Source organism: Pristiophorus japonicus, chromosome 7 (genome assembly GCF_044704955.1).
Source record: "Pristiophorus japonicus isolate sPriJap1 chromosome 7, sPriJap1.hap1, whole genome shotgun sequence".
NCBI lineage: Eukaryota > Metazoa > Chordata > Chondrichthyes > Pristiophoridae > Pristiophorus > Pristiophorus japonicus.
The window spans coordinates 3,660,018-3,680,017 of NC_091983.1; the positions used below are offsets into that span (position 1 = coordinate 3,660,018).

The following is a 20,000-nucleotide window of genomic DNA, read 5'->3' on the forward strand; positions in this document are numbered from 1 at the left end:
TTTTAAGGAGCGTCTTGAAGGAGGAAAGAGAGGTGAAATGGTGGAGAGGTTTAGGCAGGGAGTTCCAGAGCTTGGGGCCCAGGCAACAGAAGGTACGGCCACCAATGGTTGAGCGATTATAATCAGGGATGCTCAAAAGGGCAGAATTAGAAAACAAGGATGAGAATCTTGAAATCGAGGCGTTGCTTAACCGGGAGCCAATATCGGTCAGCGAGCACAAGGGTGATGGGTGAGCAGGACTTGGTGCGAGTTAGGACACAGGCAGCCGAGTTTTTGATCACCTCTAGTTTACTAGAGAAAAGAGCCCCTGTTCAGTCTTTCCTGATAGGTATGACCTCTCAGTTCTGGTATCCTTGTAAATCATTTTTGCACCTTCTCCATTGCATTTACATATTGCCTTTCATGGCCTCCGCGCTTTACAGCCAATTTTGAAATGTAGTCTGTTGTAATTTGGGCAAAAGAATATAGACGCCAACAACATATTTCTGGAGAGCACAGTGCGAGGGTTAATATATGTTGGCTCTATCTTCATAAACATTTCTGTTCATCTGCTGCCGTCTGTGCAGCTCCCCAAGGCGCAGTTTCAGGGCAGACTGATGCTGTAACATGACAAAATGTTTGTAGCAACTCTTTCCTTTCAGTCAGTCCCCACCTCAGTGCGGCACACAGTTAGCCAGATGCACCAGAATAGACCGGTACCATAGCAACTAATGATCGGTGCCTGGAGACAGTTCCCAGCACACCCCAGGTGTGGCCTCACCAATACCCTGTACAGTTGTAGCAGGACTTCCCTGCTTTTATACTCTCTCCCCCTTGCAATAAAGGCCAACATTCCATTTGCCTTCCTGATTACTTGCTGTACCTCCATACTAACTTATTGTGTTTCATGCACAAGGACCCCCAGGTCTCTCTGTACTGCAGCACTTTGCAATTTTTCTCCATTTAAATTATAATTTGCTTTTCTATTATTTCTGCCAAAGTGGATAACCTCACATTTTCCCACATTATACTCCATCTGCCAAATATTTGCCCACTCACTTAGCCTGTCTATATCCTGTGGCAGATTTTTTGTGTCCTCCTCACAATTTGCTTTCCCACCCATCTTTATATCATCAGTAAACTTGGCTACATTACACTCAGTCCCTTCATCCAAGTCATTAATATCGATTGTAAATAGTTGGAGTCCCAGCACCGATCCCTGTCGCACCCCACTGGTGACTGATTGCCAACCGGAAAATGTCCCATTTATCCCGACTCTCTGCTCTGTTAGTTAACCAATCCTCTATCCATGCTAATATATTACCCCCAACCCTGTGGGCTTTTATCTTGTGTGGTAACCTTTTATGTGGCACCTTATCGAATGCCTTCTGGAAATCCCTTATCCACCCCGCTCGTTACATCTCCAAAGAACTCCAGCAAATTTGTCAAACATGATTTCCCTTTCATAAAACCATGTTGACTTTGCTTGATTGAATTTTGCTTTTCCAAATGTCCTGCTACTGCTTCCCTAATAATGGACTCCAGCATTTTCCCAACAGATGTTAGGCTAACTGGTCTATAGTTTCCTGCTTTTTGTCTGCCTCCTTTTTCAAATAGGGGAGTTACATTTGCAGTTTTCCAATCTGATGGGAACGCCCCAGAATCCAGGGAATTTTGGTAGATTACAACCAATGCATCCACTATCCCTGCAGCCACTTCTCTTAAGAGCCTAATATGTAAGTCATCAGGTCCACTGGACTTGTCTGCCTTTAGTCCCATTATTTTACCTAGAACTACTTCATTAGTGATAGTGATTGTATTAAGTTCCTCCCTCCCTATAGCCCCTTGATTATCCACTATTGGGATGTTTTTATGTCTCCTACCGTGAAGACCGATACAAAATATTTGTTCAATGTCTCTGCCATTTCCCTGTTCTCCATTATTAATTCCCCAGTCTCATCCTCTAAGGGACTTTAGCTACTCTTTTCCTTTTTATATACCGATAGAAACACTCTGTTTTTATATTTCATGCTAGTTTACTTTTATAATCTACCTTCCCTCACTGACCATGTCCTAACTCACACCCAGTCCCACTCACCCATCACCCTCTGTGCTCACTGCCCATGTCCAAACTTACACCCAGTCCCACTCACCCATCACCCCCTGTGCTCACTGCCCCTGTCCTAACTCACACCCAGTCCCACTCACCCATCACCCCCTGTGCTCACTGCCCATGTCCTAACTTACACCCAGTCCCACTTACCCATCACCCCCTGTGCTCACTGCCCATGTCCTAACTCACACCCAGTCCCACTCACCCATCACCCCCTGTGCTCACTGCCCATGTCCTAACTTACACCCAGTCCCACTTACCCATCACCCCCTGTGCTCACTGCCCATGTCCTAACTCACACCAAGTCCCACTCACCCATCACCCCCTGTGCTCACTGCCCATGTCCTAACTTACACCCAGTCCCACTCACCCATCACCCCCTGTGCTCACTGCCCATGTCCTACTCACCCATCACCCCCTGTGCTCACTGCCCATGTCCTACTCACCCATCACCCCCTGTGCTCACTGCCCATGTCCTAACTTACACCCAGTCCCACTCACCCATCACCCCCTGTGCTCACTGCCCATGTCCTAACTTACACCAAGTCCCACTCACCCATCACCCCCTGTGCTCACTGCCCATGTCCTAACTTACACCCAGTCCCACTCACCCATCACCCACTGTGCTCACTGCCCATGTCCTAACTCACACCCAGTCCCACTCACCCATCACCCCCTGTGCTCACTGCCCATGTCCTACTCACCCATCACCCCCTGTGCTCACTGCCCATGTCCTAACTTACACCCAGTCCCACTCACCCATCACCCCCTGTGCTCACTGCCCATGTCCTAACTTACACCCAGTCCCACTCACCCATCACCCCCTGTGCTCACTGCCCATGTCCTAACTCACACCAAGTCCCACTCACCCATCACCCCCTGTGCTCACTGCCCATGTCCTAACTCACACCAAGTCCCACTCACCCATCACCCACTGTGCTCACTGCCCATGTCCTAACTCACACCAAGTCCCACTCACCCATCACCCCCTGTGCTCACTGCCCATGTCCTAACTTACACCCAGTCCCACTCACCCATCACCCACTGTGCTCACTGCCCATGTCCTAACTCACACCCAGTCCCACTCACCCATCACCCCCTGTGCTCACTGCCCATGTCCTACTCACCCATCACCCCCTGTGCTCACTGCCCATGTCCTAACTTACACCCAGTACCACTCACCCATCACCCCCTGTGCTCACTGCCCATGTCCTAACTCACACCAAGTCCCACTCACCCATCACCCTCTGTGCTCACTGCCCATGTCCTAACTCACACCCAGTCCCACTCACCCATCACCCCCTGTGCTCACTGCCCATGTCCTAACTTACACCCAGTCCCACTCACCCATCACCCCCTGTGCTCACTGCCCATGTCCTAACTCACACCAAGTCCCACTCACCCATCACCCCCTGTGCTCACTGCCCATGTCCTAACTTACATCCAGTCCCACTCACCCATCACCCACTGTGCTCACTGCCCATGTCCTAACTTACACCCAGTCCCACTCACCCATCACCCCCTGTGCTCACTGCCCATGTCCTAACTTACACCCAGTCCCACTCACCCATCACCCCCTGTGCTCACTGCCCATGTCCTAACTCACACCCAGTGCCACTCACCCATCACCCCCTGTGCTCACTGCCCATGTCCTAACTTACACCCAGTCCCACTCACCCATCACCCCCTGTGCTCACTGCCCATGTCCTAACTTACACCAAGTCCCACTCACCCATCACCCCCTGTGCTCACTGCCCATGTCCTAACTTACACCCAGTCCCACTCACCCATCACCCACTGTGCTCACTGCCCATGTCCTAACTCACACCCAGTCCCACTCACCCATCACCCCCTGTGCTCACTGCCCATGTCCTACTCACCCATCACCCCCTGTGCTCACTGCCCATGTCCTAACTTACACCCAGTCCCACTCACCCATCACCCCCTGTGCTCACTGCCCATGTCCTAACTTACATCCAGTCCCACTCACCCATCACCCCCTGTGCTCACTGCCCATGTCCTAACTCACACCAAGTCCCACTCACCCATCACCCCCTGTGCTCACTGCCCATGTCCTAACTCACACCAAGTCCCACTCACCCATCACCCACTGTGCTCACTGCCCATGTCCTAACTCACACCAAGTCCCACTCACCCATCACCCCCTGTGCTCACTGCCCATGTCCTAACTTACACCCAGTCCCACTCACCCATCACCCACTGTGCTCACTGCCCATGTCCTAACTCACACCCAGTCCCACTCACCCATCACCCCCTGTGCTCACTGCCCATGTCCTACTCACCCATCACCCCCTGTGCTCACTGCCCATGTCCTAACTTACACCCAGTACCACTCACCCATCACCCCCTGTGCTCACTGCCCATGTCCTAACTCACACCAAGTCCCACTCACCCATCACCCTCTGTGCTCACTGCCCATGTCCTAACTCACACCCAGTCCCACTCACCCATCACCCCCTGTGCTCACTGCCCATGTCCTAACTTACACCCAGTCCCACTCACCCATCACCCCCTGTGCTCACTGCCCATGTCCTAACTCACACCAAGTCCCACTCACCCATCACCCCCTGTGCTCACTGCCCATGTCCTAACTTACATCCAGTCCCACTCACCCATCACCCACTGTGCTCACTGCCCATGTCCTAACTTACACCCAGTCCCACTCACCCATCACCCCCTGTGCTCACTGCCCATGTCCTAACTTACACCCAGTCCCACTCACCCATCACCCCCTGTGCTCACTGCCCATGTCCTAACTCACACCCAGTGCCACTCACCCATCACCCCCTGTGCTCACTGCCCATGTCCTAACTTACACCCAGTCCCACTCACCCATCACCCCCTGTGCTCACTGCCCATGTCCTAACTTACACCAAGTCCCACTCACCCATCACCCCCTGTGCTCACTGCCCATGTCCTAACTTACACCCAGTCCCACTCACCCATCACCCACTGTGCTCACTGCCCATGTCCTAACTCACACCCAGTCCCACTCACCCATCACCCCCTGTGCTCACTGCCCATGTCCTACTCACCCATCACCCCCTGTGCTCACTGCCCATGTCCTAACTTACACCCAGTACCACTCACCCATCACCCCCTGTGCTCACTGCCCATGTCCTAACTCACACCAAGTCCCACTCACCCATCACCCTCTGTGCTCACTGCCCATGTCCTAACTCACACCCAGTCCCACTCACCCATCACCCCCTGTGCTCACTGCCCATGTCCTAACTTACACCCAGTCCCACTCACCCATCACCCCCTGTGCTCACTGCCCATGTCCTAACTCACACCAAGTCCCACTCACCCATCACCCCCTGTGCTCACTGCCCATGTCCTAACTTACATCCAGTCCCACTCACCCATCACCCACTGTGCTCACTGCCCATGTCCTAACTTACACCCAGTCCCACTCACCCATCACCCCCTGTGCTCACTGCCCATGTCCTAACTCACACCCAGTGCCACTCACCCATCACCCCCTGTGCTCACTGCCCATGTCCTAACTTACACCCAGTCCCACTCACCCATCACCCCCTGTGCTCACTGCCCATGTCCTAACTTACACCAAGTCCCACTCACCCATCACCCCCTGTGCTCACTGCCCATGTCCTAACTTACACCCAGTCCCACTCACCCATCACCCACTGTGCTCACTGCCCATGTCCTAACTCACACCCAGTCCCACTCACCCATCACCCCCTGTGCTCACTGCCCATGTCCTACTCACCCATCACCCCCTGTGCTCACTGCCCATGTCCTAACTTACACCCAGTCCCACTCACCCATCACCCCCTGTGCTCACTGCCCATGTCCTAACTTACATCCAGTCCCACTCACCCATCACCCCCTGTGCTCACTGCCCATGTCCTAACTCACACCAAGTCCCACTCACCCATCACCCCCTGTGCTCACTGCCCATGTCCTAACTCACACCAAGTCCCACTCACCCATCACCCACTGTGCTCACTGCCCATGTCCTAACTCACACCAAGTCCCACTCACCCATCACCCCCTGTGCTCACTGCCCATGTCCTAACTTACACCCAGTCCCACTCACCCATCACCCACTGTGCTCACTGCCCATGTCCTAACTCACACCCAGTCCCACTCACCCATCACCCCCTGTGCTCACTGCCCATGTCCTACTCACCCATCACCCCCTGTGCTCACTGCCCATGTCCTAACTTACACCCAGTACCACTCACCCATCACCCCCTGTGCTCACTGCCCATGTCCTAACTCACACCAAGTCCCACTCACCCATCACCCTCTGTGCTCACTGCCCATGTCCTAACTCACACCCAGTCCCACTCACCCATCACCCCCTGTGCTCACTGCCCATGTCCTAACTTACACCCAGTCCCACTCACCCATCACCCCCTGTGCTCACTGCCCATGTCCTAACTCACACCAAGTCCCACTCACCCATCACCCCCTGTGCTCACTGCCCATGTCCTAACTTACATCCAGTCCCACTCACCCATCACCCACTGTGCTCACTGCCCATGTCCTAACTTACACCCAGTCCCACTCACCCATCACCCCCTGTGCTCACTGCCCATGTCCTAACTTACACCCAGTCCCACTCACCCATCACCCCCTGTGCTCACTGCCCATGTCCTAACTCACACCCAGTGCCACTCACCCATCACCCCCTGTGCTCACTGCCCATGTCCTAACTTACACCCAGTCCCACTCACCCATCACCCCCTGTGCTCACTGCCCATGTCCTAACTTACACCAAGTCCCACTCACCCATCACCCCCTGTGCTCACTGCCCATGTCCTAACTTACACCCAGTCCCACTCACCCATCACCCACTGTGCTCACTGCCCATGTCCTAACTCACACCCAGTCCCACTCACCCATCACCCCCTGTGCTCACTGCCCATGTCCTACTCACCCATCACCCCCTGTGCTCACTGCCCATGTCCTAACTTACACCCAGTCCCACTCACCCATCACCCCCTGTGCTCACTGCCCATGTCCTAACTTACATCCAGTCCCACTCACCCATCACCCCCTGTGCTCACTGCCCATGTCCTAACTCACACCAAGTCCCACTCACCCATCACCCCCTGTGCTCACTGCCCATGTCCTAACTCACACCAAGTCCCACTCACCCATCACCCCCTGTGCTCACTGCCCATGTCCTAACTTACACCCAGTCCCACTCACCCATCACCCACTGTGCTCACTGCCCATGTCCTAACTCACACCCAGTCCCACTCACCCATCACCCCCTGTGCTCACTGCCCATGTCCTACTCACCCATCACCCCCTGTGCTCACTGCCCATGTCCTAACTCACACCAAGTCCCACTCACCCATCACCCCCTGTGCTCACTGCCCATGTCCTAACTTACACCCAGTCCCACTCACCCATCACCCACTGTGCTCACTGCCCATGTCCTAACTTACACCCAGTCCCACTCACCCATCACCCCCTGTGCTCACTGCCCATGTCCTAACTTACACCCAGTCCCACTCACCCATCACCCCCTGTGCTCACTGCCCATGTCCTAACTCACACCCAGTCCCACTCACCCATCACCCCCTGTGCTCACTGCCCATGTCCTAACTTACACCCAGTCCCACTCACCCATCACCCCCTGTGCTCACTGCCCATGTCCTAACTTACACCCAGTCCCACTCACCCATCACCCCCTGTGCTCACTGCCCATGTCCTAACTCACACCAAGTCCCACTCACCCATCACCCCCTGTGCTCACTGCCCATGTCCTAACTTACACCCAGTCCCACTCACCCATCACCCACTGTGCTCACTGCCCATGTCCTAACTCACACCCAGTCCCACTCACCCATCACCCTCTGTGCTCACTGCCCATGTCCTAACTCACACCCAGTCCCACTCACCCATCACCCCCTGTGCTCACTGCCCATGTCCTAACTTACACCCAGTCCCACTCACCCATCACCCCCTGTGCTCACTGCCCATGTCCTAACTCACACCAAGTCCCACTCACCCATCACCCCCTGTGCTTACTGCCCATGTCCTAACTTACATCCAGTCCCACTCACCCATCACCCACTGTGCTCACTGCCCATGTCCTAACTTACACCCAGTCCCACTCACCCATCACCCCCTGTGCTCACTGCCCATGTCCTAACTTACACCCAGTCCCACTCACCCATCACCCCCTGTGCTCACTGCCCATGTCCTAACTCACACCCAGTGCCACTCACCCATCACCCCCTGTGCTCACTGCCCATGTCCTAACTTACACCCAGTCCCACTCACCCATCACCCCCTGTGCTCACTGCCCATGTCCTAACTTACACCCAGTCCCACTCACCCATCACCCCCTGTGCTCACTGCCCATGTCCTAACTCACACCAAGTCCCACTCACCCATCACCCCCTGTGCTCACTGCCCATGTCCTAACTTACACCCAGTCCCACTCACCCATCACCCACTGTGCTCACTGCCCATGTCCTAACTCACACCCAATCCCACTCACCCATCACCCTCTGTGCTCACTGCCCATGTCCTAACTCACACCCAGTCGCACTCACCCATCACCCACTGTGCTCACTGCCCATGTCCTAACACACACCCAGTCCCACTCACCCATCACCCTCTGTACTCGCTGACCTATATTGGCTCCCGATTGAGCAAAGTCTCAATTATAAAATCCTCATCCTTGAGTTCGAATCCCTTATGGCCTCACACCTGCCTATCTCTGTAACCTCCTCCTTTGGCAGAGGGGGCATAGATTTAAAGTAATTGGGGGAGGTATAGAGGAGACATGAGGGGAAATTTCTTCACCCAGAAGGTGGTGTGGGTCTGTAAATGTCTATGATTCTATGAAGTATAGGCAATTGATTTTGGAGCCTCATCAATGGACGAGACTACTAACTCACTGTACAGATCTCAACTCTTCTGGTAAAGGGAGACATAAAATAACATGAAAAAGCACGCAAAGCTCCTCGAAGCCAATATTTGATTTACCTGAGCAGTTCCAAGGAGATCCTTGCTGGGCCTGGGAAGCCTGGTCCTTGGTCACTTTTTAAACATGCTACAGAGAAGATCAACGCACTCAGCCCGTCACAGAGAGTACCAGAGAAAAGAGAGCATCCTTACCACAATGGGCACTCCGATATCAGGCCACACCAGGTCCTCAGACGGTGGTTTTGGGGAGTTCCACACGACGACGACTTTATTCAAGTAAGGAAGGCCATTCAGCCTCTCCAAAGAGTTCATCAGGACTTCCTCGCGCTCATAGGTCAACATTACGACTGTAAACTGTTCCCTCGGAACATTCCCGCCCAGCGCAGCCTGGAACTCCTTCCCAGAGCCCCCGGCTCCTGCGCCTATTGGCCGGAACCCTGTCCCAGACCCAAGGAACTTGGCCTCGGAGGGTAAGGTGGGGTCGAGTGGAGTGTGCGGAAAGAGGTGAAATGGTCCCGGGGCGGTGTTCCAGGCTCTGTAAGTGTCCCGGACAGTGACCGTGAAGTTCCGCAAGTATTTGGGGGAGGCGTATGGCGGCTCGGTCTCAACGGGCCCCAAGTCCAGGTCTCCAGTGTCCGCCATGTTAGGATCAGTGCCAGCGGCCTTTCCCGTCTTGTGAGGGATCTCCTTGGACGGCTCCTCCGCGATGGGAGCAGCGGGGATTTGTATCCGGGTCCGCACGGTGGACAGGATGGTGCTCAGCACGTTGTCCGAGGTGGAAAAATAGGTCTCCCACAGGAAGCGGCCCTGACGTCTCATGTTGAGGAGGTCGCTGTCAGAGATACTTCTCAGGAGGAAGTGGACTTCCGTTATGCGTGGTTTTGGCACCACCAGAGCTGCTTCGCTCCAGTGTATCGTGTCATGATAGGGCAACTGCACATGTTCCCCCAGGATTACCGGGATGGCTCCAACTTCCAAGGCTTCAAAAAGTCTCATGGAACAGCCAGCGGAAGCGACGAGACGGCTATTCCCTGGCGTGATGATTAAGACAAAAGAGGACAGTTTCAGCAACTCGAGCCGGTCGTCCCTTTCGCCACAAAGTGCCCACTCGGTAGGCAATGCGGGCCGAGGCTGGTTCTTGCAGGTGAACTCAACAAGGACCAAGTCCAACTTGCTGTCCTGGACAGCCTTCAAAGTGGCGATGATCCGATCATCATAATCGGCTGGAGCATTACCCTCCATCTCCTCCTCGAAGGAACGGGCCTCCTGCAAGCTGGTCATCAGCGACTCGATCTTCTCCCCCTGGAAGCTGAACAGATACTTCCTTTTGACGGGGACCTGGGGAGGGATCTCCAGGAAGTTGGGTTCGGACATGGCGTGGATGAGCGGCGAGGGGATGAGGTCAAACCCAGGACGATACTGCGCATGGTAGAAGGTAGACTGGGCCACCATGGCCCTGCCGGTGCTGACATTGTAGAGCAGGTTCTGTGTCTGGGACCTCCTGGACAGGTTGATGAGGAGATGATTGTGTCCATCTGAGCGCCAGTAAGGGAGGGAGTGCAACTGCTTTTCAAGGTCAATGGGTTTCAGTAGTGATGAGTCTTCCAGCTCCCCGACCAAGATCACGTAGACACAAGCAATGTGAGGGTTGTCTGTAATGTAGATGTTAGTCCGAGCGGTCGCCTGGAATGCCTGTTTGATCAAAGGATCAATGAAGCTGCTGAATTGGTACTGATCCAGTGGATAGATGTAAACGGGAAATCCAGATGTAAGCGGACACCGGGAGTAATCGAAGCATGAGTTCAAGCGGCAGGTGTTGGGGAACTTTGGCAATGGGAAGTTACTCTCGTCCTTGTCTGGCAAGAGGCGGATTGGCAGCGATAGCTTGGGCTGGTTCTGAGCCACCAGCTCTTTGTACGAGTGCTCGGTTTGGCTGATGACGTTCTTGAGCTGAAGCAGGTCCTGCTTGGCATTCTCGATGCTTTTCTTGCAGGACTCAATCTTCAGATTGAGTTTGGCGATTTCGCTGTTCAGCTCCTGCCGCTTGGCCTCAAGCTGCAGGAGCTCCTCGCTGACCGACTCCCGGATGCGGCACAGGTCCTGCACGTGCTTGACCTCGCACAGGGCATTGCCCGAGCGCGGCTCAAAGATGCGCGGGCCCGAGTCGTCCAGGTTGTCGATGGTGGTCAGGTAGTAATGGGCGATCAGCGGGAAGAAGACCAGTATGATGAAGAGGGTGAAGCTGAGCCAGGTTAACCGGATGCGATTGGACCATCGGAGCATGCAAGGCTGCCCGACATTCCCAACACCTCCGTTCCGGAGCATGGTATAAACCGGGAAGAGTTACGGGGGGGGAAAACGTTCTTAAATTTAAAAAAAGGGAGAGGGGGAAAGAAACCCTCTCACAATCACGTTTGATCAGAAGCCATGACACGGGAATCTAATCTCACTCTGCCCAAAGGCTCATTAGTTCCTTCAGATATTTCCCAGAAGCAGTTTACAAGTTAACACTAATAGAATGGAAATTTCATTTTCTCTCTCCTGTTTCCTGTGTAATGTCTCTCTCTCTCTCTCTCGCCGCTCGAGGCTGCCCAGCAAACCGGAATCGATCAGCGCAGGCCTTCAGCTCACTGTTGTCACTGGAGGTGCCATTGCCATAACGATGAGGTCTCTCCGAGGACCACAGCAGACACCTGTCAAGCCGGCAGTCTCCATCAGTGACCCTCAGCAACCTGTACTGGCAGTCGGCAAGGTATTCACCACCCACGGCCACGGCAACGACAGGTAATCTCGCCCTCTTCTCACATCACTTCAACTTCCGCCGGCGACATTCCCAGCTGCGATAAAAGAGGTTCCAAGTTAGTGGCTTCATACAAATCAAGCACTTTGTACATCACCGAGGGCAGGAGCAACCGTCCACGCAGCTCATTAGTTTTAAACCACCAGAGCTGGGAGATTATAAACTGTAGTTCTCATCCTCGTGTCCAAATCCCTCCATGGTCCCAGCCCTACACCCCTCCCTATCTCTAACCTCCTCCAGCCCCTACACCCCTCCCTATCTCTAACCTCCTCCAGCCCCTACACCTCTCCCCATCTCTGTAACCTCCTCCAGCCCCTACACCTCTGCCCATCTCTGTAACCTCCTCCAGCCCCTACACCCTCCCTATCTCTGTAACCTCCTCCAGCCCCTACACCTCTCCCCATCTCTGTAACCTCCTCCAGCCCCTACACCCCTCCCTATCTCTGTAACCTCCTCCAGCCCCTACACCTCTCCCTATCTCTGTAACCTCCTCCAGCCCCTACACCCCTCCCTATCTCTGTAACCTCCTCCAGCCCCTACACCCCTCCCTATCTCTGTAACCTCCTCCAGCCCCTACACCTCTCCCTATCTCTGTAACCTCCTCCAGCCCCTACACCCCTCCCTATCTCTGTAACCTCCTCCAGCCCCTACACCCCTCCCTATCTCTGTAACCTCCTCCAGCCCCTACACCTCTCCCTATCTCTGTAACCTCCTCCAGCCCCTACACCTCTCCCTATCTCTGTAACCTCCTCCAGCCCCTACACCTCTCCCTATCTCTGTAACCTCCTCCAGCCCCTACACCTCTCCCTATCTCTGTAACCTCCTCCAGCCCCTACACCCCTCCCTATCTCTGTAACCTCCTCCAGCCCCTACACCCCTCCCTATCTCTGTAACCTCCTCCAGCCCCTACACCTCTCCCTATCTCTGTAACCTCCTCCAGCCCCTACACCTCTCCCTATCTCTGTAACCTCCTCCAGCCCCTACACCCCTCCCTATCTCCGTAACCTCCTCCAGCCCCTACACCCCTCCCTATCTCTGTAACCTCCTCCAGCCCCTACACCCCTCCCCATCTCTGTAAGCCCCCTCCAGCCCCACAACCCTCAGATCTCTGCGCTCCTCCAATTCGGGCCTCTTGAGCATCCCTGATTTTTATCACCACCATTGACGGCATGCCTTCAGCCAGCCGCCTTGGTCCTAAGCTCTGGAATTCCCTCCCTTAACATCTCCATCCTCCTGTACGATGCTCCTTAGAACCTAGCGCATTGATCAAGTTTTTGGTCACCTGTCCTAATATCTGGGTGTCCCAGGGTGAGGGAGGAGGAGAAGGGGACAGGGGGGTGGTGAGAGTCAAAAGGGTATCATCTTTTCTGAATGTGTTCAGCAAACTATCTGGAGGCAGTGAAACCAAAACACCAACATCAATATCATAGAAGTTTCCAGCCCATCGTGTCTGTAGAGGAAAATCAGTAATCCAAAACTAATCCCATAGCCCTGCATTTCATCTGTTTCAAATCTTTATCCAAGTCTCCCCTCAAACAAGTCATGGCCTCGGCCTTTGATGCAATGACCAGTTTCCCAATGCATTGAATTGCATCATTTATTTGCAAACAAATAAAGTTAACTAAATTCTGCTTTAAAAAAAGGTATGTGTGTTTCTCTGAACTTGTTTCCATGGGAACGACACACTAGCTGGCGTTGAGTGCGATCCCATGCGTACTAGCCGGCCCTCTGCCCCAGGGAATAGTCTTCACACAGGAGCCCTGAATTCATTTTAATTCAAAACAGAGTACAACATTGAGCAACTGCGATGGGAACAGATATCTTGTGGCTGTATTCCACACTTATGGTGGGATGGTTTGCACTTTTAGCTCCAAGTCTGAATTCTGCACTGGCTAGAGAGGGAGAGAAAGAGGGAGAGCGCGCGAGAGAGAGAGAGAGAGAGAGAGAGAGAGAGCGCGAGAGAGAGGGAGAGTGTGTGAAACAGGGAGAAACAGAGAGAGAGAGAGACAGAGAGAGAGAGTGAAACAGAGAGACAGAAAGAGTGAAAGAGAGAGACAGAGAGAGAGAGTGAGAGAGTGAAACAGCAAGAGAGTGAAACAGCAACAAGAGAGTGAAACAGACCGATGGAGAGAGAGATGGAGATTGATGGAGAAACCGAGAGTGAATCAGAGATAGAGAGAGAGCGAGAGAGAGAGAAACAGGAGAAAGAGAGTCGGAGAGAGAGACAGAGAAGGTGAAACAGAGAGACAGAAAGATTGAGAGAGAGACAGAGCCAGAGAGTAAAACAGAGAGAGAGAGAGAGACAGAGAGAAAGAGAGAGAGTGAAACAGAGAGAGAGAGAAAAACAGATTGTTATGTATGTGAACATTACCAATGTGTAAGACTTGCCACCAGGGGGCGCACCTGTGGGAGACCCAAGGGTCACCTGCACACCCTGGGTAAGCAGGTATAAAAGGTAGTCTACCACGCTGCCTCCTCACTCTGGAGTTACAATAAAAAGACCACGATCACAACAGTTTGAGCTTAAGATATACCGTCTTGTGGAGTTATTCTATACGTAACAATTGGCGACGAGCAACAGATCAGGAACTTTCACGCAGTTATTGCTGCCGTTGATATTCTTAGAGATTTGTTGAGGGTGATGATTGGGAAGTCTTCGTTGAGCATCTTGACCAGTACTTCGTGGCCAACGAGCTGGAACAGGAAGAAACCGCGGTCAAGCGCAATTCTCCTCACCGTTTACAGGTCCACGATATATGGCCTCATCAAAAATCTGCGAGCACTGACGAAACCAACGGAGAAGACAGATGAAGAGTTGTGCACGCTGATTCGGGATCACCTCAAGCTGAAGGAGAGCATCTTGACGGCCAGGTATCGCTTTTATACGCACCATCGCTCAGAGGGCCAGGACGTGGCGAGTTATGTCGCCGGCCTAAGACGCCTTGTGGGACTGTGCGTATTTGCTGGATTTTTGGGGGAAGTGTTGCGGGACTTTTTCGTGCTTGGAATCGGCCACGAGGTCATTCTTCACAAACTGCTGTTTGCCTAATCCCTAGATCTGAGCAAGGCCATCACGATAGCCCAGGCTTTCATGTCCACGAACGCCAACACTAAACAGATATCATTGCAGCATTGGAATTCACCGGCAGAAAATAATGCCTTCAGCAGGCAGAACTGTACCTGACAGGGCCTACACGCCTGCAGAGGCCAGACCTAGGATGACTCAGAGTCCGCCGTGGGGCGTGAATGAGAATCCATTAGCACCATGTTGGTGCTGCGGGGGTAATCATTGAGCCCATCAAAGTCGATTCAAACACTACCTGTGCAAGGGCTGTGGAACAATGGGGCACCTCCAGCGAATGTGCAGATGTGCTGCAACTCACCATGTGGCAGTGTCGGCAGATGACCGATCACGCTGAATGAGTAAGAGAGGCAACTCAACCCGAGGCTGAAGAGGAAGTGTATGGGGTACACACCTTCACCACCAAAAGCCCTCCGATAACGTTAAAAGTCAAATTAAACGGCATTCCAGTTTCCATGGATTGGACACGGGGGTGAGTCAGTCAATTATGAGCCAGAAGGCTTTTGAGAAACTGTGGGGCAACAAGGCACAAAGGCCAAAACTAAGCCCGATCCACACAAAGCTGCTACCTTACACCAAAGAGCTCATACCAGTCATTGGCAGTGCGGCAGTGAAGGTATCATATGATGGAGCTGTGCATGATTTACCACTATGGATTGTACCAGGCGATGGCCCTATGCTGTTCGGCAGAAGCTGGCTGGGAAAAATCTGATGGAACTGGAACAACATCAAAGCACTGTCTTCAGAGGATGACGCCTCGTGCGCCCAAGTGCTAAACAAATTCCCATCGTTATTCGAGCCAGGCATCGGCAACTTCACAGGCGCCAAAGTGCAGATCCATCTAGTCCCTGATGCACGGCCCATTCATCACAAGGCCCGAGTGGTTCCATACATGATGCGAGAAAGTAGAGATCGAGCTGGACACACTTCAATGAGAGGGGATCATATCGCCAGTCGAGTTCAACGAATGGGCCAGTCCAATTGTGCCGGTGTTGAAGAGCGATGGGATGGTCAGAATCTGCGGGGACTACAAGGTAACGATCAACCGAGTCTCGATACAGGATCAGTACCCACTACCCAAAGCAGATGACCTGTTTGCAATGCTAGCTTGGGAGGGGTGCGGGGGGGAAGTCGTTCACCAAGCTAGATCTAATCTCTGCTTACATGACACAGGAGCTGGCTGAACCTTCAAAAAAATTGCTGTGCATCAACACACACAGAGGACTGTTCATATACCACAGATGCCCCTTTGGGATTCGCTCAGCAGCGGCCATTTTCCAGAGGAACATGGAGAGTCTGCTGAAATCGGTTCCGCGCACCGTGGTGTTTCAAGATGACATCTTGATCACTGGCCGCAACACCACCGAACACTTGCACAACCTGGAAGAGGTTCTCAAGCGACTGGACAGAATGGGACTCGGGCTGAAATGCTCCAAGTATGTTTTCCTGGAGCCAGAGGTCAAATTTCTGGGGAGAAAGGTTGCATGTGTCCAGAAGCCTATCGAAGGCTGAAAGAGCCTACAGTGTGGTTGAGAAAGAAGCATTAGCATGCATATACAGAGTTAAGAAAATGCACCAATACATATTTGGGCTCCGGTTCGAGCTCGAAACCGACCACAAGCCGCTCATTTCGTTGTTCTCAGAAAGCAAAGGTATTAACACCAATGCTTTGTCCCGCATCCAAAGATGAGCACTAACGTTATCTGCGTATGATTATATAATCCGCCACAGAACAGGCACTGAGAACTGTGTGGATGCCCTCAGTCAGCTACCATTGCCCACCACCGGGGTGGAAATGGCACAACCCGCAGACTTGCTCCTTGTAATGGATGCTTTTGAGAGCGAGGGGTCACCTGTCACGGCTCGCCAGATCAGGACCTGGACTAGCTAGGACCCTGTGTTATCGTTAGTAAAGAGCGGCGTCCTCAAATGGGAGCTGGTCGGTGGTCCCAGGGGAAATGCAAGACGAAATTAAGCCGTTCCACCGACGCAAGAACGAATTGTCCCTCCATTCGGACTGCCTCCTATGGGGGAATCATGTAATTTTGCCAAAAAAAGGCAGGGAAACGTTTATACATGACCTTCACAGTACCCACCCAGGCATAGTCATGATGAGGGCTATCGCCAGGTCGCTCGTTTGGTGGCCCGGCATTGACTCAGAGTTGGAGTCATGCGTACACCGATGTAATACTTGCTCACAGATGAGCAATGCACCAAGGCCCCAGTGAGTCTGTGGTCATGGCCCATGTAGATTTCGCTGGCCCCTTTCTCAAAGATGTTCCTAGTAGCATGGACGCTTACTCCAAATGGATTGAATGTATAATAATGTTGTCATGTACATCCACTGCCACCATTGAAAGCCTCCGGGCCATGTTCGCCATCCATGGTTTGCCCGACGTCCTTATTAGTGACAATGGACCATGCTTCACCAGCTTAGAATTAAACGAGTTCATGACCCGCAATGGCATCAAGCATGTCAGGTTTGCGCCATTTAAGCCCGCATCCAATGGTCAAGTGGAATGGGCAGACCAAACCATCAAGCAGAGCTTGAAATGCGTGACAGACGGTTCCCTGCAGACCAGGTTTTCTCGGATTCTGGTCAGCTACTGCACGCGACCCCACTCGCTTACCGGGGATCCCCCTGCAGAATTGCGAATGAAGAGAGCACTCAAAACCAGGCTCTCCTTAATCCACCCAGATCTCAATGATCATGTAGAAACCTGGCATCACCAACATAACATGTACCACGATCGCGCGGCTGTATCACGTAACATTGAGGTCAATGACCCTGTGTTTGTTCTTAATTATGGTCATGGTCCCAAATGGGTTGCTGGCACTGTGTTAGCCAAGGAGGGGAACAGAGTGTTTGTTGTCAAACTTTTGAATGGACAAATGTGCAGAAAGCACTTGGATCAGACCAAACTGCGGTTCACTGACAACCAAGAACAATTTGAAGAGGACATGACCATCAATGACCCACCCACACACCCCAACCAGCAATCGACCTCGCGGTCAACCACGAGGATGAACCCACCATGCCCGACAGTCCGATCAGACCAGCCACACACGCAGTGCAGCAATGATCCGACTGACTCACCCATACCTGGACTTCAACTCAGGCAATCAACCCGGGAACACAGAGCCCCGGATCGCCTCGACTTGTAAATAACTTGTATCTAAGACTTTGGGGGAGGGGGGGGGGGGGGGGGGAAGAGAAATGATGTTGTGTATGTAAACATTACCAACATATAAGGCTTGCCACCAGGGGGCGCACCTGTGGGAGACCCAAGTGTCATTTGCATACCCTGGGTATAAAAGGCAGACAACCACGCTGTCTCCTCACTCTGGGGTTACAATAGAGACCAAGGTCACCACAGTTTGAGCTCCAGATATACCGTCTTGTGGAGCTATTCCGAACGTAACAGAGAGCGAGCGAGAGAGCGCGTGAGAGATGGGGAGAGAGCGAGCGAGAGAGCGCGTGAGAGATGGGGAGAGAGCGAGCGAGAGAGCGCGTGAGAGATGGGGAGAGAGCGAGCGCGCGTGAGAGATGGGGAGAGAGAGAGAGCGCGTGAGAGATGGGGAGAGAGAGAGAGCGCGTGAGAGATGGGGAGAGAGAGAGCGCGCGTGAGAGATGGGGAGAGAGAGAGAGCGCGTGAGAGATGGGGAGAGAGAGAGAGCGCTTGAGAGATGGGGAGAGAGAGAGAGCGCGTGAGAGATGGGGAGAGAGAGAGAGCGCGTGAGAGATGGGGAGAGAGAGAGAGAGAGCGCGTGAGAGATGGGGAGAGAGAGAGAGAGAGCGCGTGAGAGATGGGGAGAGAGAGAGAGAGAGCGCGTGAGAGATGGGGAGAGAGAGAGAGAGAGCGCGTGAGAGATGGGGAGAGAGAGAGAGAGAGCGCGTGAGAGATGGGGAGAGAGAGAGAGAGAGAGCGCGTGAGAGATGGGGAGAGAGAGAGAGAGAGCGCGTGAGAGATGGGGAGAGAGAGAGAGAGAGCGCGTGAGAGATGGGGAGAGAGAGAGAGAGAGCGCGTGAGAGATGGGGAGAGAGAGAGAGAGAGCGCGTGAGAGATGGGGAGAGAGAGAGAGAGAGCGCGTGAGAGATGGGGAGAGAGAGAGAGAGAGCGCGTGAGAGATGGGGAGAGAGAGAGAGAGAGCGCGTGAGAGATGGGGAGAGAGAGAGAGAGAGCGCGTGAGAGATGGGGAGAGAGAGAGAGAGAGCGCGTGAGAGATGGGGAGAGAGAGAGAGAGAGCGCGTGAGAGATGGGGAGAGAGAGAGAGAGAGCGCGTGAGAGATGGGGAGAGAGAGAGAGAGAGCGCGTGAGAGATGGGGAGAGAGAGAGAGAGAGCGCGTGAGAGATGGGGAGAGAGAGAGAGAGAGCGCGTGAGAGATGGGGAGAGAGAGAGAGAGAGCGCGTGAGAGATGGGGAGAGAGAGAGAGAGAGCGCGTGAGAGATGGGGAGAGAGAGAGAGCGCGTGAGAGATGGGGAGAGAGAGAGAGCGCGTGAGAGATGGGGAGAGAGAGAGAGCGCGTGAGAGATGGGGAGAGAGAGAGAGCGCGTGAGAGATGGGGAGAGAGAGAGAGCGCGTGAGAGATGGGGAGAGAGAGAGAGCGCGTGAGAGATGGGGAGAGAGAGAGAGCGCGTGAGAGATGGGGAGAGAGAGAGAGCGCGTGAGAGATGGGGAGAGAGAGAGAGCGCGTGAGAGATGGGGAGAGAGAGAGAGCGCGTGAGAGATGGGGAGAGAGACAGAGCGCGTGAGAGATGGGGAGAGAGAGAGAGCGCGTGAGAGATGGGGAGAGAGAGAGCGCGTGAGAGATGGGGAGAGAGAGAGAGCGCGTGAGAGATGGGGAGAGAGAGAGCGCGCGTGAGAGATGGGGAGAGAGAGAGAGCGCGTGAGAGATGGGGAGAGAGAGAGCGCGTGAGAGATGGGGAGAGAGAGAGCGCGTGAGAGAGCGCGTGAGAGATGGGGAGAGAGAGCGCGTGAGAGATGGGGAGAGAGAGAGAGCGCGTGAGAGATGGGGAGAGAGAGAGAGCGCGTGAGAGATGGGGAGAGAGAGAGAGCGCGTGAGAGATGGGGAGAGAGAGTATGTG

The 20,000-nt window shown here is 53.7% G+C and overlaps 1 protein-coding gene across 7 annotated transcripts in view; it reads right to left on the reverse strand.

Moving 5' to 3' along the window:
• extl3 (exostosin-like glycosyltransferase 3) overlaps positions 1–20,000 on the reverse strand; it is a 130,997-nt gene that overhangs the window by 31,507 nt on the left and 79,490 nt on the right. For all 7 annotated transcript variants that reach the window (XM_070884692.1, XM_070884688.1, XM_070884693.1 and 4 more), the window contains one exon: positions 9,224–11,868. In XM_070884692.1, the coding sequence (XP_070740793.1) occupies positions 9,224–11,356 (2,133 nt within the window). In that variant the 5' untranslated portion in view covers positions 11,357–11,868. The remainder of the gene's footprint in view (positions 1–9,223; positions 11,869–20,000) is intronic.